Consider the following 22125-nt stretch of genomic DNA (forward strand, 5'->3'; position numbering starts at 1 on the left):
AATAACCAATTCGTGGGAGAGTAACCAATATTGTGGGAAAATAACCAATAGCGTGGGAAAATAATTGGTTGTTGTTCAGGCAGAGGATAAGTTTGCAGAGAGCCTGCACCTGGCCCAGATGGGAATGTACAACATCATGGAGAATGATGTAGAACAGGTATTTCAAGTTCCTTTGGTTGTTGGGGGTGAATCTCAGCCCTCCACCGTAGCATAACCAAAGATGTTAAAAAGTGCATCTAGTCAGATCAAAATGTTATAAGGTACATAAACAGGCCAGCTATTTCATTTTATATGGGAATCCTCTTTTTTTTTTATCAAATATGTTCTTGAACAGTATCCTGTACTAATGCAATTTTGTAGCATATCTACACACAAACTTGTTTAAACTTATACAGGGTTTCGGATCCGCATTGATTTTTTGCGGATCCGGATCTGGATCCTCAAAATTTGGTAAGTGCGGATCCGGATCCTACCGGATCCGGTTCCGGATCCTTGACAATAAAAATAAAATCACCAAACCTTTCAAAAATATTTATTCTTTAATTCGAAGTCAAAAATACTTTTAATTTTCACGCCTGACCCTAACCCTTAAAGATTGTCTCTCATCAAGAGAATGACTGAGATTGTATATAAATTTAGGTAGATTTTTCCCTTTTTTCTGCATTTTTTTGAGTCCAAGGATCCGGATCCGCATTTTTTTGCGGATCCGGATCCTTGGACTCGAAAATATGCGGATCCTTGCGGATCCGGATCCGAAACCCTGCTTATACAGGGTGTTTTGTTATGGAATAAATAAACGTATTGCTTAATTTAACTGACGTATTATTGATAGAAATTGATAATCAATATCTCATTTCTTCATTGACATGGGGCAGTTTGTAACAGAATAAAACATTTCATAGTTTTCAAATTATGCCCGTTTTTCAGAGTGCCTTTTTTTGAAGATTAATTGATTAATGAATTTAATACGTCCTATTTCTTAAATTCAAATTCTGCAGCTTAACTTGTCGGTGTCAATAGTAGAATAATGTCATGCAAATCGCTAGAATCGTATAACCCTAGTTTTTGGAAATATATCAAAAGTAATTTTTTTTCTATTATCTTATTCGTCATGGCTAACCTACCTATATTTATCATATTCTATAAAAAAAACACTTTTTCTCGTATTCATTCGAATCCGGTGGATAGGAACCGGTTCTCATCCATATGAAAAAACTATGTTTAGCATCGTATTATATCCAGATTTCTACAAATATAAAAATGTACAATCATAATTGTACATTTTATATCCGCAGAAAGCTGTTTTGTTAAAAGCGAAGCTTTTCTATAATTAGGGTCGGTCCGTCCGTCCGTCCGTACGTCCGTCCGAGATAGATAGATTTTATTCGTTAATTTAGGCATGTTAGAATTGTCCTATCGATTTCAAACTTTGCATGATGATTCCTGTTGTAGTTAGGTACGATTTAGAAAGCGTAGCAACTCTATAATCATAACCAGAATGTCCGTATGTCCATTTTAAACATGTTGATTTTTCTACTTTTTTAACAACAAATTTTTATGTGATCTAATTATCCGTTTGATCTGATTTTTGGTATATTGATTCCTGGGACAACAAAGATCAATATTATAAGCGAAGCAACTCTATAATCAAGCCCTTAAAACGTAAGTATGTCCATAAACATTATCCTGTATCAAGCAGTTTTTCAACAAATTTACATACATTTTTGCTTCGACTCTTATACTTTTATATTCTGATGATTCAGTTTAGACACTATACAAGTGTTAATGTCCGTTTGTCCTACCGTTTCAGTGCTTCGCTTTTATGGATGTTGCCATCCTTGTTTATAATACGATGAAAGAAATAACTATTATGGTTCATTACTCCAAATTCCCAGACTTGTTAAATGCACTTTCAACGATAAGGAAAATACGCGAGAAAAAAAATACCCTCTTAGTGGTTTACTTATATTGTTGTTGTCTAGATAAGCCAGCTTGTGCAGTTTGCAGATGCCCTCTTGGAATATCACAAACAATGTTCTGAAGTTTTACAGGTATTATCAATCAATATTTCTAGAGACCTATTGACACGCTTTATACAAAGAAAAACGTGGGAGAAAAAAGGAAAGTGTGGGAAAATAAATAAATGCGTGGGAAATCCATCCCATAACTAAATTACCCACCAATAAACTAAATATTTCTAGAGCCTTACTGACACGCTGTATACAAAGACAAACATGGATAAAAAAATAATAGTGTGGGAAAATTGATAATAGCGTGGGAAAATTAATAAAAGCGTGGGAAAAAAAATAAAAGCGTGGCAAATCCAACCACATAAGTTTATTACCTCTACTAATAAACTTAATATTTTTAGAGCCTTACTGACACGCTGTATACAAAGACAAACATGGATGAAAAACTAATAGTGTGGGAAAATTGATAATAGCGTGGGAAAATGAATAAAAGCATGGGAAAAAAATAAATGCGTGGAAAATCCAACCACGTAAGTATATTACCTCTACTAATAAACTAAATATTTCTAGAGCCTTACTGACACGCTGTATACAAAGACAAACGATGCCAGCGCCCGTCCAAAACGGGATTTCACGCCGAAGACACTGGAGGATCTTGGGGTGGAGGTGAGTTGATTGATTGATTGATTGATTTATGTTACATCCGCTCGTCGTCATGGAGGTGACGAGTTCCGATCTCAGCTTAACACCGCGTCATAACCAAAGATGTTAAAGATGGTTCCTACTGCTGCTATGTCAGATGGAATAGACAGAGTAGGGGAAATGTCTTGGTTCAAAAAAAAGGCGCAACTCATTAGCATGCACAGCACAGTTAGGACTTCCAGACAAAGGTATGCAATCAAAGAGTTGGTTGTCTGTTGGGTGATAAATATTATTATAGGGGAAATTTATTTGAAAAAAAAGTTCAGTCTCAAATCAATCAAATTTTCCAGTTTAACGAGAAAAATAAAATAAAATCAGCGGGAGCGGCGGTCGGGCCTCCATTAGTTCACAGTTCCATTTTCTGTATCCGCGCCAAAAATGTCCTCGTTTGTAATTATTATGAAGAATTTGTTGTTAAACCTTTTTTTTTCCTTCAGATCTCTGGAGATTTGCCTGCGCCCATGGCTGAGCGGTCAATGCGTCCAGCTAGTGCTAACAGGTCAGCAACAGGGACATCAAGGGATAAGACCATGAACAATAAATGGATTTAGATCCCCACTGATGATAAACAGAATAATCCCTTTTGTAGATTGAAGTTATTAACTTTTTCATGAATTTATCAATCTACAGAAGGGATAATTTTGCCTATCATTGGGAATCGCATATCAATTTATCGTCCATTGTCTTATCCCTTAAAATCCCTAAAAATATAATTAAAGATGTAAAAAAGATTCCTTAGAGTAGATTTTAAAATTTCCTTTACCATTTTTAAAATTCTTATTTTCTTTGTTTATTGATAGCATATTTTATTAATTTTATTTATTTTAGCATGTAAAGTTTTGTGTTAAGTTTTGTGATTATTTTTTAGCTTCAAATCTTTATTTCAAACACGTCTAAAATGTCTCAAAATGTTTTGATTTATGGCCATTACAAAATCTTAGTATTACTATTTTGCTGAGAATGTCTGTTGAGCCCAAAAATAGGCGGAATCAAATGTCGTCTTCAAAATAGATCCTGGCTTAACTTTTAGCGCATATGCTTGTCGTCAGGGAGGTGATAGATTTAAATCTCAGCTAACACCACATCATAACTAAAGACGTGAAAAATTGTTTCTACTGCTACTATGTGTACAACATTGATTGTTAAGAGTAGAGGGAATGCTGTGGCCCAAAACAGGCGCAACTCATTACAATGCACAGTTGGGACTTCTCAGACAAAGGTCGCGCAATCATAGAGTTGGTTGTCTGATGGGTGTTACTTAACCTAATACCACGGGTGTTTGGACAGAAAAGGAGTCATTTGGCTCCCCTTGGTTATTCTGGATTGTTGGACCATAACCTTTGAGATATATGGACAACATCTGAGGTAATTGATGAGGGGTTTTAAAAAACTGGATGTGTGTTGATTAAGATTGGCAAGCAGGAAAAATTCACGAACAGCTACAACAGCAAGATCAGCTAATAACACACCATCACCTTACTCAGGCCAATATCTATATCAAGATGGATGTAGTTATGGTTTGTCTGTTAAGATCTCACTAACCTGGAATTGTGTTTAATGATTTAATGTAAGTCTTGGGATGGTTTAGGGCTATTTTACTCCCTCCCTGAAATCGTTATATTTTGGGGGTGGCAGCTTAGGGAGGAAGGGGACATACATAGGTCTCTTTATTACACTAGTCACCAAAGATTTTTTATTCGTTGGCTCAACAACTTTCAGTTCAGTATCCAGTCGTTTCAACTATTAATTGTTTTCTACAGAAGGAGTTATTTTGTGTATCATCATTGGGGGTGCACATAAATTTATCAGCCATTGTCTTATCCCTTTAGATCCTTGATTGCAGCTGCTAGTAAATTCTGCTACTTTGATATATGTTCAATGTTGTTTACTAAATCTCTACCATTATTAATACTTATGGACTAAATTGTCCTTGTTGAGACTGATGTGGATATTCGAAATTGCACCCCAGGCTCCGCTGCCCCCAGACCAACATCCCAGCCATCCTTTACACAGGCATGGTTTCACAAAAAGAATATTTTGAGAAAATTGATTACCTAAAGCGTGGGAAAATTGATAATAGCATGGGAAAATTGATAATAGCATGGGAAACTTGATAATAGTGTTGGAAAATTGACAATAGCAAGGGAAAATTGAAAATAGCATAGGAAATTATTTAGGTAATGTTAGTACTTCATAAAGCAATAAAACTGCTCATTATTGAACACAATAAGTGTTTTTTATGTTGGCAATATAAATCAGGAAGAACAAAAATACTTGTAGATTCTTTTCTTTACAAAATTATAAAATGAAGCCACCTGTTTCTGCCAGAATAATGACCAGTACATCGCCAACCTGGACCCATGGGAGTCAGCAGAGATATCAGCTCGGCTGGCCCCGCCCCCCTCAGCTCCTCCACAAAATAGTACTGACTTTAGGAAAATATTGATCTTTTTAACAAATTCTCAAGTAGGAAAGTGTATTTTTGCTCCTAATTTAACAAGTATTAACTTAAGGAAGTTGAATTTTTCTACCACCTCATAAGTTCTTCCTATTTCTTACAAATTATTCCTAATTCTCAAATAAATTGGACACATTGTTAAAATATCAATATGAACTGTTTGTAGTTACAACAGCCATCAACAGAGCTACAACAATAATAATATGGCCAATAATTGGGCCGCCTTTCCCTCCCCGCCTAAGAATAATAGAAGCCAGGGCGGGGGCATGGGGTCCACCTGGGGTGGGGGAGGAGGATCAATGCCGCCCCCAGCCACAGCTCCCTCCAGAAGTGCTCCTGGATTACCTGGCAGCACAGGCAGCAGGGGGCAACAACACAATAACAATTTAAATAACGGCTATGGCCTCTCCAGGTTTCAATATCTTTATTTTACTAACAACTAACATAAGTTTTACCAGTTTTAAAAATACTAATTTGGATGCATTGGCAATAATCTTAAGCCACAGTCCAATTTTGTTGACCATAATTAGGGTACATTAATTTATTAACCATTTTCCTATCCCTTAAGATCCCTGAGTAAAATGTTGTATTGAGACATTTGTTCAGACAAGCATGTTAAATCATTATCTTTTGTTTTCATCAGATCACTTATTTTCTTTCTTTTTAGTATGTTGCATGTTTTTTTTGTTTTTTTTTTATATTGTTTGTCATTGTTTGTTGTTTAGGTTATATAGAATGTGTAAGTAGTAGGGTAAATTTTTAAATTAAATTTTCTTGAAAAATTAAACTTGATCAAAAAAAAATAAGCAAAAAACCCTTTTTGTAACTGTCTTTTTAGATAACTAGAATTAAAATATCCTTAATTCAATTTGAATTTAAATTGTTTTCGTGAAATATAGAGAAAAAGGAAACATTAATAAAACATTATGCAAAAAGAGCCTCAATTCCAAAAAATCCCTTTTTTAGACGGCATACTTACTTTAAATGTAGCAAAAATGTAGGTAAATAAATGAAGTACCTATAAAATTGTAGTTGTGAAAAATATGGTTTAATAAAACTTTATTTTCAGTAATTTGCCAGTCAGCAGTACTCTGATTTCTCCAGCATTGTCCCCAGCAGGTAATTATAACATCCTTATAATAAAGTAACAGGATGTCTTGTCAGTCTGCTTGTTTGTTTACATCAAAGGATCTCGTAAACCGCTGAACCTAATGGTTTTCTCTTACAGGGTAGCTTCCCATAGGCCATGGGAAGGTTTATACCTAACTATTTTGAGGGAGAGTACCACCACCTACTAGAAAAAATACTTCGCCTCCAATTTTTTCTTTTCTTTTTAAATCGAAAATTTAAAATTGGGTTATCGAATTCAACTCCTTCCTCCTCCAGTGCCTCTAAAGTCCTATTGGGAAATAGCCGCTATTTATATATTTAATATAAAGATTTAGCATATTGTATCCAATTAAAAGCGAATTATGCCCTTGGGTTCTCTAGATTATCCCTTGAAATCTAAGGAATAATATCCCACCCCAATTAGATATTATATAAGAATGGAAATATTCTTCTGTTAGCTTTTCATACACCCCCCCCCCCTTTCAAAGTTTTAAAGAAATATTTATTCATGGTTTAATTTTTCCTAGGGGAAATTTCTTTTGAGAGGGTGGAGGTACCCTTCCCAAAAGGAGGTATTAACATACCCTGGACCTATAGGCAGGAAGGTTCACTTTAAAGGATAACAATATCTGTCCATTCATTTTATAACAGACAATTTTCCATGAATATTAAATTAAAAATCATAAAATTAATACTAGTTTTATTAATCCTGGCCTTCGGCCTCTAAGGGCCAACAAAACTGGTTTTAATCTTATAATTTTTCATTCTAATATCAGCGGAAAGCTGATTTTGATACGTAACTATTTATAACTATACAACATTTATTTAGGAACTCCAACCCATCAGCAGAAAAGTTGGACAAGTTCTGGGTATGGAGAGGGCTCCACAAGTGTGTCTCCAGCCACTAGCCCTCTGCGCTCCAACCAACCTTCTTGTCAGGTAGGACAGACGGACAGTAAGACAGACAGCCGAACAGACAGATGGACAGACAGTCGGACAGAAGTCTGACTCCTATCCAAAATGAAGTGAAGCGAAAAATTGAAAAATAAGGATGACAACATCCATAACAGTGAAGCTCTTAAATCAGACATTAGTATATTTGCAGAGTGTCAGAACTCAGATGAATATTATTCTATAAGTCTAATTAAAATTGTATATAAAGGGTGTTATTTTTTCGTGTATTTCCCATAAAGCTAGTGTACAAGCTTCCAGTTGAATGCGCTTATTATGTCAAACTGTTTTTTATTATCCGTTTAATTATACAATGAGTTTTTTAAAAAATAAGAACATATTGACCTAATTAGCGCATTTGATTGGAAGCTTGCACCCAACTTTACGGAAAATAATGACCCCGGCCCCTTTGTTGCAAAACTGTGTAAATACAGGACATACTAACATTTTAAGGACTAGATTTTAAAGATTCTTTGCTTAAAATATTCTGAAAAACATCTATCTGTTGTGAGGCCATATTTCTAATTGTTCTCAGGAAGGGAGAGGACATTGGGTTGTTTATTTCACTAGTCCCCAAAGTTTTAAAATAATATTTTCTTATTTGTTGGCTTTAACTCCCTGAATTGTTGTTATTACCTAGGCTTTGTATGATTTTGAGGCAGAGAATTCTAATGAACTTGTTGTTACCTAGGCATTGTATGATTTTGAGGCAGAGAATTCTAATGAACTTGTTATTACCTAGGCATTGTATGATTTTGAGGCAGAGAATTCTAATGAACTTGTTGTTACCTAGGCATTGTATGATTTTGAGGCAGAGAATTCTAATGAACTTGTTGTTACCTAGGCATTGTATGATTTTGAGGCAGAAAATTCTAATGAACTTGTTATTACCTAGGCATTGTATGATTTTGAGGCAGAGAATTCTAATGAACTTGTTATTACCTAGGCATTGTATGATTTTGAGGCAGAGAATTCTAATGAACTTGTTGTTACCTAGGCATTGTATGATTTTGAGGCAGAGAATTCTAATGAACTTGTTGTTACCTAGGCATTGTATGATTTTGAGGCAGAGAATTCTAATGAACTTGTTGTTACCTAGGTATTGTATGATTTTGAGGCGGAGAATTCTAATGAACTTGTTATTACCTAGGCATTGTATGATTTTGAGGCAGAGAATTCTAATGAACTTGTTGTTACCTAGGCATTGTATGATTTTGAGGCAGAGAATTCTAATGAACTTGTTGTTACCTAGACATTGTATGATTTTGAGGCGGAGAATTCTAATGAACTTGTTGTTACCTAGACATTGTATGATTTTGAGGCAGAGAATTCTAATGAACATGTTATTACCTAGGCATTGTATGATTTTGAGGCAGAGAATTCTAATGAACTTGTTGTTACCTAGGCATTGTATGATTTTGAGGCAGAGAATTCTAATGAACTTGTTGTTACCTAGGCATTGTATGATTTTGAGGCAGAGAATTCTAATGAACTTGTTATTACCTAGGCATTGTATGATTTTGATGCAGAGAATTCTAATGAACTTGTTATTACCTAGGCATTGTATGATTTTGATGCAGAGAATTCTAATGAACTTGTTGTTACCTAGGCATTGTATGATTTTGAGGTTGAGAATTCTAATGAACTTGTTATTACCTAGCATTGTATGATTTTGATGCAGAGAATTCTAATGAACTTGTTATTACCTAGGCATTGTATGATTTTGAGGCAGAGAATTCTAATGAACTTGTTATTACCTAGACATTGTATGATTTTGAGGCGGAGAATTCTAATGAACTTGTTGTTACCTAGGCATTGTATGATTTTGAGGCAGAGAATTCTAATGAACTTGTTATTACCTAGACATTGTATGATTTTGAGGCAGAGAATTCTAATGAACTTGTTGTTACCTAGGTATTGTATGATTTTGAGGCAGAGAATTCTAATGAACTTGTTATTACCTAGGCATTGTATGATTTTGAGGCAGAGAATTCTAATGAACTTGTTGTTACCTAGGCATTGTATGATTTTGAGGCAGAGAATTCTAATGAACTTGTTGTTACCTAGGCATTGTATGATTTTGAGGCAGAGAATTCTAATGAACTTGTTATTACCTAGGCATTGTATGATTTTGAGGCAGAGAATTCTAATGAACTTGTTGTTACCTAGGCATTGTATGATTTTGAGGCAGAGAATTCTAATGAACTTGTTGTTACCTAGGCATTGTATGATTTTGAGGCAGAAAATTCTAATGAACTTGTTATTACCTAGGCATTGTATGATTTTGAGGCAGAGAATTCTAATGAACTTGTTATTACCTAGGCATTGTATGATTTTGAGGCAGAGAATTCTAATGAACTTGTTGTTACCTAGGCATTGTATGATTTTGAGGCAGAGAATTCTAATGAACTTGTTGTTACCTAGGCATTGTATGATTTTGAGGCAGAGAATTCTAATGAACTTGTTGTTACCTAGGTATTGTATGATTTTGAGGCGGAGAATTCTAATGAACTTGTTATTACCTAGGCATTGTATGATTTTGAGGCAGAGAATTCTAATGAACTTGTTGTTACCTAGGCATTGTATGATTTTGAGGCAGAGAATTCTAATGAACTTGTTGTTACCTAGACATTGTATGATTTTGAGGCGGAGAATTCTAATGAACTTGTTGTTACCTAGACATTGTATGATTTTGAGGCAGTGTGCGGGAAGGATGCTATATCCCCCTTGAGGCTTAAGACTTACAGACAGGATAGTTATAGAGCAGCTTTAGCAAAATGTTCTACCTGTGACTGCAATGCAGGGAATGATCAAGTTACCACAGAATCCAGAGGTATCCAGAGGATGCGCGGGGCCAGACGGGGGGGACTGTTGGGGTCTCCAGGTGGGCCTTGGTGCATTTATGGATGGTCTGTAATTGTGGAAGTGTTGATGTTTAGGCCTAAACAAATAGAGTTATATTTTGGGAAATTTGGTGGAAACCTAAACTTCACCCGGCCTAAGCTATTGTCCTATCCTCCCCCCAATTACATTATTTGTTAATAGGGAAGGTGGAAAGGTTAATGATTTGAAGAACTAAGCTGTACCTGGATGTTAATTCTGGACAGCTTAGTTTTCCAAAGAGCCGGCAGACATTATAATTAAGCGGTCTGAAAAATGAAAATCTTTAAATTGCTGTTAGCAACCGCGAAATTAGAATGTCTGCCGCAGTGAGCCGCAGGCAACCCGTTGTTCTTCTCCAGTGGACTGGTGGCCTGAAAGTGTACATACATTAGTGTACATGACACTCCCGGCAAGAAAAAGAAGAACATAGGGGTGCGGGTTGATCACTGCAGTTTACAGAAGATAGGAAGAACGATACGCCCAGCAGCAATAGCCTTTAATGTATGTTTTTTTTTTTTTTTTTTTTTTTTTTTATGGGGCGTATCGTTTACAATGGGTTAAAATGAATAAATAAATAACTATTTTGTAAACAATTTTAAATTTACAATATATGATTAATACTAATCCAGGTTCTCTTCGGCTGGAATCAATCCTCGTAAGTGGGGTAAACTTCTTGGGGTAATCAATCATTTAATAATAAGATTATTAAAGACATTAGGCAGCATCTACTTGTTGTAAGATAACATTTAATAATGAGATTATTAAAGTTATTAAAGGGAGTGTGAACCTTTAAGCAGGATTTTTCTTTCGTAGTAATTGAATATTTAATAATGACATTATTAAAATCAATGTGCAGGATTATGTAGTGTTATGAGGTAGGGTTTTTTATCTTCGGCACTTACAGCCTTTATTAATAGCAGAGTTGAATTTTGGACATGCATAACATCGTAATGCGTGTCGGTTAAATTATATTTTTTCGGCAACTACAGCCTTTATTAGTCGGGGATTTGAAATCGGAGACGCACAACATCGTAATGCGTGTCCGTAAGGTTTAATTGTTATCTTCGGCAAATTCAGCCTATGGCAGGTTCAGCCAAAGTTTCAACGGGTGTGACTCATTTGCAACGCATTGAGTTAACCCGTTTCAGGAACAGTTTTATTAGTTTTTTTGTGCGAAGCGTACGACTCGTCACACTTGGAGGCCGCGGACCTGATTTGGTCAACTAGTGAGAGCTCGTCCTCGGAGAACAGGATGGCGATGTGCCGGACACTCCTTCTGGTCTCATGAAATTCTTCCTTCCAGTGTTTCCGCCAACGGATAACTACCTGACGGACAATACCATCATCAGAAGTGATGAGGTGTAGGACCTGACCAAGACGCCAGAGTTGATCGCCAATCAACTCATCTGGGGACCGGAGGAAAACAACGATATCCATCTCTTTTGGTTGTGGACCTGTCTTGCCAAATTTCTTTGGTCTTGGGATGTAGTCTGGAAGGCGTTCATATAGCCAGATCTGCCACCATGATTGGTAGAGGCGTTCCATCTGTTCCAAAAGGCGGGAGGGTTGTTCTACCCTCATTGGTCCAGTGGGGGCACGCCTGTTATTTCTGCCGTGTATCAGACGGTTAGGCGTGATAAGGTCTGCGTGACCTACATCCTCCGTTCTGGATACCGTGCAGATCGGCATGTTGTTGATCTCATTTGCTATATATGAAAAGGCAGTCTCAAATGACATGACATCCAGTTTGAGACCGTTAAATGTTGCATGGAACAAGGTTTTGATTTCTTTGATTGAGCGTTCCACACAACCTTGATAGTTGTGAGCAGCAGTGGGACCGACCTCGTACTCTATGCTGCAACTTTTTCCATTGAGCGTTTTAGTGATGTCAGCCATGGAAAACTCCGATTTTGCTACGCCTTTTATGAGCTGTGCTCCTGGGTCGATGAAGACCTTTTTAGGGTAGCAATAACGATGAACGAATCGTTGGAATGCTTGGAGAAAGGCGTCTGTATTATACTTAGTCATAGCATAACACGCTGTTGCGGATGAGGCTGGGTCTCTACAGACTAGACCCCAAACCTTGACTGTGGACCTGTGGTTGTGTTCACAGTGAGCCAAGAACGGACCCATCAGGTCAAGTTGGCAGTAGTAGAACGGGGGAGCAATGGTCAATCTGTTTTGGTGGATTGGTCCCATTTCAGCTTCTAGAAGCTTGGCCTTGAACCTACGACAATGTGGGCAAGCCGCTCTAATCTCTTTGGAGAGATCTCTGCCATGGAGGATATAGGCGATGTGCCTAGATTCTAAGAGTGTTGCATTTACATTCCTGTGTAGTGCAAGCTCTTGGTGGGCGTATAGCATAATGGAGTATGCTATCAAGCTATACCGATCAACTATCGGTCTAACAAAGTGGAGGGGAGACAAATCAGGCATGATATTGTCAGCGTCTTCAATGCTGGTGCCCTCGACAATACGACCATTGTATTTGATAATGCCGTCGTCAGTGATGACATTGTTGCCGTGGGCCTTAGAGTTGGAAAATTTAAGCACTTCTTTAGTGGCGAGCCTAAAGTAGTATTTCTCCGCCTTCTGAACTTCCTCGTCCAAGAGTTGGACAACCCGAGGAGTGGGTTGTGGAAGTGATGCCTTGTTGTGACGGTATGATTTAAAGTCGAAAAAGCAGAATTTTTGAACGATGGCCATGACCCGGAGAGATTTTGGCCATGACCGTTTACACGGGTCGTAGAGATAACTCGAGAACTTGGTTATCTCTGCCGTTCTTTCTTGGGGTGATTTCGTATCACCATGGAGGATTTTGACCTCTTGGGCAGCGGCCTGTTTCGCTTCCATTGTTAGCTTAAGATCTTGGAAGGATTGGGCTGGCATGTCCTGGTAATCAAGATACATCCAGGGTTTGCCATTTTGCCATTCAGATTTGGCGTCGATGTCCTTAATAGTGGCAAGGAACCGGGTGCCGAGATCCGCAATGTTGTTTTCTGACTCAACATGACGCCATTGATCCGGGGATGAGAACCGTCGAATTTCGATGACGCAGCTACGTACGCCCAGAGAAAGAGGACGTGCGTCTTGGTGAAGCCACGACAACACAACAGTAGAGTCTGTGAAATAGGTGACTTTGTCGACCTTGTCTTTGAGATTCTTGGCAACGGTTGTTGCAAGAATGGTGCCTACAACGGCTGCCCTTAGCTCTGCTCGAGGGATAGTGCTGCCAGTCACGATCTTTGACTTGGCAGCGGCCAATCGGACAGTGACCTCCCCCGAGAGAGATATTGACCTAACATGCACACACACGATTGCCATGTTTTGGCTAGCATCAACGGATACTAGCAGATCAACTTTGGGTTGGGAGTTTGCCGGGATTACCGACCGTGGACAGGAAACTGACGCGAGTTGTTGCATCGTTTCAATGTTGGTCACCCATGTTGGAAGCAGTTTGGTTGGGAGCCCATCGTCCCAACCAGTAGCGTAAGAGAGGAGATCGTGATAGTCTGCTTTGAATTTAGCAGTCACGGGGGTGCAGAATCCGAGAAGGTCGAAGTTTGAGGCAACTTGCGACAGGATGGTTCTTTTCGTGAAACTGAGTAGAAGAGCCTCTTCCAGACTGCCTTCTACTGGCGGGGGTCTTTTCCCTCGTTTTGTTTTGCCAAACGACAGGGGTTTGACATCCAAGCTGAGAGTGTCAGCTAGTGGGGCCCAGCGATAGCCGAGGTAGCTAACATGTGTGCCGTCATTGGACACGGTGTCTTCAGGTACAGCTGAAGATTTGACAAAGCTTTTGACGCTCATGCCTGCCAAGTCAAGAGTAAATTTGACTCCCGCAATGAGTTTGTCTAGTTCAGTTGCGGAGTCTGTTGAATCAGAAGTATCATCAACATAAGTTTTGGTTCTGAGAACCTGGGCACCTGCAGTATGTTCAGGGTGGTTGTCCATGACATACTGAGCTACCTGTTCAAGGCCTTCTGCAGTTTGATTGCCAGAAGGTTTGACCCCATAAATGATGGTACGCATGATGCGCGTTCTGACAGTGCCACCAGGGGTAAGGCTATCAACCCACAAGTACTTGTGCCAGCGGAAATCAGATGGATCCAACTTGATCTGGTTGTACACCATCCGTATGTCGCATGCGAAAGCATGTGGTCCTGCTCTGAAGTTGATGTCCAGAGCTAAGATTTTTTCGAGCCTGTTTGTGCCCTTTGCTAGGACATCGTTCAGACTTTTACCTGAGGAGGTAGTTGCAGACGCATCAAAGACAACTCTAACTGGAGTGGAGAGAGAATTTTCTTTAGTGACGAAGCGCCAAGGGAGGTAGTATTCTCCTGGCAGATTGTCTACTAAGGCTCGTTCCTCAGGGGACAGGTCATCAATGTCACATGAATAGCCGTTTAGTGCCAACTTGTCATGTGATGCCATAACTTGCAGTTTGGCCTCTGGATCTTTCTGCAGTTTTCGCAGCTGCGATTCCAGAACTTTGAGGGCCCTATTTTTGTTTGGTTGTAACTCTTTGACCGGATCAGCAATGAAGGGAAGAGATGCTACGATCCGGCATTCGTCAGGTAGGAATTTGACGGACTTTTTTATTAGGAGTTGTTCGGCCTCTTCTCTGAGAGAGGTTGCTTCCAGAATGTCTCCGTTTTTGCAATCATTGCATCCACGGCATGCTATGCAACGGTAAGGTGCTTGAGTGCCTATGTCTTCACTCTCAAGATACTTCCGTTCATGTCGTTTGACGTGTTGAATATCGGAGCTGTATGTATGAACATCCAGCGAAGTGTCCTCCTCTGTTTTTTCCTCAACAGTGATTGGACGGAGGTATGGAAAGGTGTCGGTTAAGGAATCCGCGCACCAATTCCTACCACTGTTCAGAAGTGTTTCAGTGGTATAGCGGTAAGCAGACAACTCGTTGGTGAAAAAGAGAGCAGCACCAACAAAGTTTACAGTCTTGGCTGCTTTGGCCCAAGCCTTGTGGGGGCCACCGAGTACACCTGTGTGGCCATCAATGCCCTTGAGTGGGCTTCTGTATAAGGATAAGCCACAGGGCAGTGAGCAGATACGCATTGGGAACAAGTAATTGTACTTGATCCCCAAGATTATGTCGACTTGGCCTCCGCCAATGACATGTGGTACAGTAGGGAGAAGCTCGTGGCCTTTGTAGTGATTTGCGAGGTCACCATAAGGCTCTGTGAGTTCCCAACGAGGAAATGGGGCCGTCAGTGTGTCCATTTTTGCAGCAATTATAGTTGCGGACATGGCACTGTCGACTAATGGCAGTGTGAACTTGTCACTGCCATAGGGAAGATGGACGACTTTACCACCTGCTACATTCATGAGGGTGGGTCCAGGGCGGTGTTCTGTGGCATTTAGTCTAGCCGCTGCAGAAGCTGAAACTGCGGCTGTACCACAACCGCTGTCGTAAAAGACAAACAGCGGATTGCCGGAAAGATCAGGGACGTTTTGGCACATGAAGATGCCTGGGGCAGCAACATCAGGGAAGGTGTTGGGGTCGGAAACGTCAGGTGTGGTGTCAGAGGTTTGGAGATTCATGGTAATATTATCCATGAACAGAAGGTTGCCAGATGTTATAGGAACATCCTTGGGCAATGACTTGCGGAAATCGTCTAACCTCTTTTTATTCTGCTCGACATGAATAGAGCAGGCGAGGATATGCTTTTGCACACGATGAGCAGACGCGTACTGGCAATTGTCAGCTTGACAGTAAAAGGTGGTGCGACAGTCATTTTTGTGGATGTTCCACCATTCGTCAATATTGTCGAAATTGACGCTGGCGTCCATTCTGAGGCACCTGTGACAGGCTTTTGTCTTGCCATGGAGTTGACGTTTCTCCTTATGTGGTGTATTGATGTACACCTGGCATTGGAACAAATATGTGTGTATGTTCTGACAAAGCGCGCAATCAGTTGGTACAGGCTTAGAAGCAGCGCCTGTGTATGTTAAAAGTGGAATGGGTGTCTTAGCGGACTTATCAGAGGCCCTGCCTTTAGGGCGTTGTTTTGGGTCTTCTGAGGCCGAGAAAGTGGAGGCCGTGTAAGTTTGAGAGGCTGGTTTACTCCGGTTCGAGTTTTTCTGACCAGGGTTGTTACCAGTCTGGTTGGACTGTCTATTGCCGGAGTTGCCGCTGCTCAAGTTGGTATTGTTACCACCAGAGGATGCGGTACCAGTATGGAGGGATGCTCCTTCATGCTGGTTAAGTTGGTATTGGAGCTGACGTAGTTCGCAATCCAAGAAGAGGAGAAGTTGCTCATAGCAGTACTGGCCATCTTCCTCCCCATTTTCGTCTGCGCTAAGCAGGAATTTTTTAGACATCTCCTTAAAGTAGTCCCCTTTAAGAAGGTTCAGTACAGAGTTGGCGATGTCCGTTTTGCCGTGGTACAAGGCTTGCTCTGCATCATTCTCTTTTGCAAATTCTTGGGTATCAGCAAGTAATGAACGGAGTTTTACCATCCATGTGATCTGCTGTTCCCAGTTGTATTTAGGGCATGGTCCCAGTTCCATGATTTTAGCCTTACGTTTGGCTATGATGCTGGTTTTGCTGCCGTAGTGGAACGACAGCTGCTTCATACAAGCCTTAATAGATTTTTCGGCTGAGCACAACATCTGCGCATTGCCCTGGAGACAGTTTTCTTTCAGGATTTCCAATGCTTCGACTTCTGCTATAGACGGCATTGAGTCGATATAAATCTGGAACTTCTTTTGAAATGTAAAGAGGTCAAGTTTATCTGTCTTGGCCCCGGAGAAGTGAGGGATAGGGATGTTGGGAGAGCGCTGATTGAAGGAGTGCCCTGAGATAGGTACTCCGAAACGGTCCCTCAAGCGTTCAACGTATGATTCCACGCTGGATATTTCAGTTTCGAGCGTGGTGGACTGGGCATCCAATGCTGTCGCATCTTCCTCCATGTCCGTAAGCATCGCGTCCTCACAAAGCGTTTTGGCTTTATGTAAGGAACGCTGTGCCTTTTCGAGTAGCTCTTTGAATTGAGCATTAAGTTTATTGAACTGACCTAACTGCTTAACTTCGGTCGTTTTAAGGTCGCCGAACTTTTCGCAGAGATCGTCAAGCTCAACAAGCAAGGGGTCCCTTTTTTGTTTTACTCTTGCTTGTTTTACCGCGTATGTCGTAGGATTTATGCGGTTGGGGATGGGAGCTGTTTGCTGGGGCATAGTTGCAGCAGGAACAGCTGTGGCCTGAGTCGTAACTGCTGGAGGCACAATTACTTGGCCATCACATGGTAAGGTACCTGCCTCGGATCCGACTGCTGAAGTGGTAGTCGAGTCGTCAGAGCAAGTAGAGAGAGGTACTGCTGGAGCAGCAGTCATCGTAATCGGTTGAGCTTTCAAACGTGATGTACGATGTTCATGAATGAACTCGATTTTTGAGCGCATGGCTATACGTAGCTGTAACGCTTTGTTCATGTCAGCTTCGGTGACCCTTGGGTCTGGGCTGTTGCGAAAGAAAGCTATGATGTGGCGAATTGACGAGGCTTTTTCTTCCAACAATGATAGACTATTGTCTAGCTTTTCAATGCTAAACCTGTCAGGGTTATTTATTATGCTCTGACAGTCTTCGTCTATCATCATGCACTCATCGCATTCGATAATGAGTTTGGTTGCCTCATCAGTCATGGTTGGGGTTTGTGCTGTAACAAGCGCAGATAGATCGACACTAATATTGTGTGTCGATGTGGAAGCGTTATAAGCGGAGCCTGGGAGGTGGTCGTGTAATGGGAACTGTTCAGGGTTATAAAAAACCTCGTCCTGAACCTCCTTCTGTAAATCTTCAGAATAGAGTTGTTCCAAAGCTTCTTCAAGAATTGAAGCTGATTTTTGGAAGGATGGTATGGGGGAATAATTATCCCAATCTAGTTGCTGTGGGGCTAGCTCAAACTCTTCAGTATCTGTAGGGGTTGTGGGGGTTTGTGGTGAAAGGCCGTTATACGGATGTATAACGGGAAAAGCTACCAGTGGATCAACAGGTGAGGAGGGTAAGTGGGGGGCTGCAAGTAGTTGGGGAGCTGCAGGGGGTGTAGGGAATCCTCGGATAGGTGACGGGGATGGGCTACGGTGGTGGCTGTTTTGGCCTGGGGGGGTGCGACTAACGCTGGGCCTGCGTGAGGAAACGACGGGCCTGGAGTTGCGGTCAACCGGTTTTTGCCGTTGAAGTAGCGCTTTTTTTGTTTTAAGGAGTTTTTTGGCGCGTAATTCAAACGGGGTGTTGAGTTTATGTTTTTTGGCTAAAACTCTGACGGTTTTAGGCCGACGACTCGCAACAGTCGCAGAGTCGGATTGTGAACGTTTGGTGTGAGAAGGGGTGGGGTGTGAGTTAGATGGATGATAGAGGGTGTTATGCCTTGAGCGTGTAATTGCTCCGGGCGGTTTAGTGAGGAAAATCTCCTTCATTGACCACTGAATGCTATTGTTAATTTATTTATTTAAATTATAACCTCTCTTTAGCTTATATTTTTTGGTGTTTTTATATTTTTGTGTTTTTTTACAACAAATAAATGATGAGGGGAGAACCTTCACCGAATTTTTGTTGTCTTTAGTATGGCGCAGTATGGCAGGGACCGCAAGCTATCAGGGAGGTGAAAATGGGTAGGGGGGAAAACAGGTACGGATTATTTAACAGCTATATTGTTAAATAAGAGGACAAGGAGTTGTCCTATGGGTAGGGAGAAAAACAGGTTCGGCTTACTTAACAGTTATTGTTAAATAAGAGGACAAGGAGTTGTCCTATGGGTGGGTGGCACTTAGTTGTAAAGCACCTCAGCAGCTGTACAGAATTAACAGTCTGTAAACATCAATGTGCGGGAAGGATGCTATATCCCCCTTGAGGCTTAAGACTTACAGACAGGATAGTTATAGAGCAGCTTTAGCAAAATGTTCTACCTGTGACTGCAATGCAGGGAATGATCAAGTTACCACAGAATCCAGAGGTATCCAGAGGATGCGCGGGGCCAGACGGGGGGGACTGTTGGGGTCTCCAGGTGGGCCTTGGTGCATTTATGGATGGTCTGTAATTGTGGAAGTGTTGATGTTTAGGCCTAAACAAATAGAGTTATATTTTGGGAAATTTGGTGGAAACCTAAACTTCACCCGGCCTAAGCTATTGTCCTATCCTCCCCCCAATTACATTATTTGTTAATAGGGAAGGTGGAAAGGTTAATGATTTGAAGAACTAAGCTGTACCTGGATGTTAATTCTGGACAGCTTAGTTTTCCAAAGAGCCGGCAGACATTATAATTAAGCGGTCTGAAAAATGAAAATCTTTAAATTGCTGTTAGCAACCGCGAAATTAGAATGTCTGCCGCAGTGAGCCGCAGGCAACCCGTTGTTCTTCTCCAGTGGACTGGTGGCCTGAAAGTGTACATACATTAGTGTACATGACAGGCAGAGAATTCTAATGAACATGTTATTACCTAGGCATTGTATGATTTTGAGGCAGAGAATTCTAATGAACTTGTTGTTACCTAGGCATTGTATGATTTTGAGGCAGAGAATTCTAATGAACTTGTTGTTACCTAGGCATTGTATGATTTTGAGGCAGAGAATTCTAATGAACTTGTTATTACCTAGGCATTGTATGATTTTGATGCAGAGAATTCTAATGAACTTGTTATTACCTAGGCATTGTATGATTTTGATGCAGAGAATTCTAATGAACTTGTTATTACCTAGGTATTGTATGATTTTGATGCAGAGAATTCTAATGAACTTGTTATTACCTAGACATTGTATGATTTTGATGCAGAGAATTCTAATGAACTTGTTATTACCTAGGTATTGTATGATTTTGATGCAGAGAATTCTAATGAACTTGTTATTACCTAGACATTGTATGATTTTGATGCAGAGAATTCTAATGAACTTGTTGTTACCTAGGCATTGTATGATTTTGATGCAGAGAATTCTAATGAACTTGTTATTACCTAGACATTGTATGATTTTGAGGCGGAGAATTCTAATGAACTTGTTGTTACCTGGGCATTGTATGATTTTGAGGCAGAGAATTCTAATGAACTTGTTGTTACCTAGGCATTGTATGATTTTGAGGCAGAGAATTCTAATGAACTTGGCTTCAAGGAGGGAGACATTATACTTCTCAAGGCAAAGCTGGATGAAAATTGGTAAGTCTCATATTTATAACTAGCTGCTAGCCCCCCCCCCCCCCCCCTCCAGAAGCATCTAGGGGCACTTGAGGAGGGGGGAGTTGAATTCGAAAAAACAATTTCAATTTTTGTGTTTAAAAAATTTAAGAGGCGGGGGGTTATTTTTCTAGGGCGATTTCTCTCGGGAGGGTGGTGGTACCCTACCCCAAAATATTATAAACCTTCTATGAGAATCTACCCTGTAAAGGAAAACCATATCGGTTCAGCGGTTAGCGAGATCCTTTGGTAGAAACGGACAGTCACTTATCCTGTTTCTTTTAAAGGATACTAAGTAGTATGATGTCTGTTGGTAATTGTCTATAATACGATGCTATACATAATTTTCAGTATGGCTGAGAGAACCGGTTCTAATTCAGCGGATATTAATCGGTTTCGAAGCCATACTGGAAAATATTTACCATTTTAAAAGAAAAGTAGGAGAATAAATAATTTAGGGTTGGGCCGGATACTTTTTTGACCGGATACCGGATATATGGTCAACGTTCAATATCCAGCATATTACCGGATAGTTTCAATATCCAGCATATTACCGGATAATTTTTTTATCTGGTATCCGGCCGGATATCCGGTTTAACCCTAATAAATAATTAATTTTAGGTATGAAGGAAGTTTGAATGGAAAGACAGGATGCTTCCCTGTTAATTATGTCAATGTTTTGGTCAATCTACCCTAAGCATTATCATTTAAAGTAAGTACTGTTTTAAATCATGCAAGAACAATGTCTCCCAGAGTATTGGGGGAGAATAGAGTAATACACTAGAGGGAGAAAGGGTTAAATAACTCCCCATCGCAACCACCTTGTGCAACCTATTGGGTAATCGAAAATCAACCAATGGTGTCGCTTATATTAACACAGCAGAAAATAATTTAGTAGCAGACGAAAGAGGCCTTTGAAAAAGAAATGGAGGTAGTTGTATTTATATACATCTATACTATAAATATGTCTGTTTTGGGGAGTAAAGTAACAGACAACCAATACTTTGTTGACTTTTATTGTAAAGGGGACTATGCACGAACGACAGCAAGTGATTTTAAGCACCTTCCAGCAGTGAATTTTAGTATTTTTTGGTTATTACACTAGGTTTATGTTTATTATAGTCATATGAACTAAGAAAATAAGTCTCACCATGGTTTTATATAAAATATCAATGAAAGAAATATCATCAAATGTTTTGAGGAGTTCAAAGAGCATAATAAAAAAACACGCCAAACATACTCAAATGCTGTTAAATGCAAAAGCATATTAATCAATCTGTTGACACTATTTGCTAAAAATACATTTTTCATCGATAAAATACCTATGCTTTTGTGTCTTAAGCTTTTGAAACAACAGTCAGCACTCAACAAAACATTTTATGATATTTCATCAAATAATGCTTATAATTTCAAAGATTTTTTTGAATAAAATTATGGTGAAACTTATTTCTGTTAGTCGATATAAATACTTTAATAGTTATTCTCGCATCGTATTATAAACGGCTTTCCGCGGATATAGAATGTACAATTATAAGATTAAAACCAGTTTTTTTAGTCCCGTGGTGCCGAAGGCACGGGCTAAAAACATTGGTTTTAATCTTATGATTGTACATTTTTATATTCGTAGAAAGCTGGTTATGATATGATGCTAGACATAGTTTTTTCGTATGGATGAGAACCGGTTCCTATCCACCGGATTCGAATGAATACGAGAAACATAAAACTAGTATATTCACTAAAAAAAGTACTCAGGTTCACAGCTGGAAGTTGATTAAAATCACTTGCTCTCGTTCGTGCATCTTTACTTAGTAAGCTCAGTTAATTAATCTAAATAAGATTCAAATATTTCATTTCTGGCAACCAAAAAATC

General features: G+C 39.7%; 1 protein-coding gene across 31 annotated transcripts in view; it reads left to right on the forward strand.

Annotated features, from left to right (window-relative positions):
• The window catches only part of EndoA (SH3 domain containing GRB2 like, endophilin-A), a 125476-nt gene that overhangs the window by 99599 nt on the left and 3752 nt on the right, over nucleotides 1–22125 (forward strand). For 28 of the 31 annotated variants that reach the window (XR_013875177.1, XR_013875179.1, XR_013875178.1 and 25 more), the window contains 8 exons: nucleotides 80–157; nucleotides 1983–2051; nucleotides 2541–2636; nucleotides 3110–3171; nucleotides 6200–6249; nucleotides 7070–7179; nucleotides 20146–20237; nucleotides 20877–20967. Coding sequence is in view for 3 of the 31 variants with exons in the window: in XM_080149025.1 (XP_080005151.1) it covers nucleotides 80–157; nucleotides 1983–2051; nucleotides 2541–2636; nucleotides 3110–3171; nucleotides 6200–6249; nucleotides 7070–7179; nucleotides 20146–20237; nucleotides 20877–20952 (633 nt within the window). In the remaining 28 variants the exon portion in view is untranslated. Of the gene's footprint in view, nucleotides 1–79; nucleotides 158–1982; nucleotides 2052–2540; nucleotides 2637–3109; nucleotides 3172–4082; nucleotides 4686–5000; nucleotides 5069–6199; nucleotides 6250–7069; nucleotides 7180–7882; nucleotides 7946–20145; nucleotides 20238–20876; nucleotides 20968–22125 lie in introns of those variants that run through there. The other 3 variants (XR_013875186.1, XR_013875185.1, XM_080149026.1) reach the window with 2 other exon arrangements.

The sequence above is a fragment of the Acartia tonsa genome, chromosome 15, assembly GCF_053477335.1.
Source record: "Acartia tonsa isolate MP-2025a chromosome 15, ASM5347733v1, whole genome shotgun sequence".
NCBI lineage: Eukaryota > Metazoa > Arthropoda > Copepoda > Calanoida > Acartiidae > Acartia > Acartia tonsa.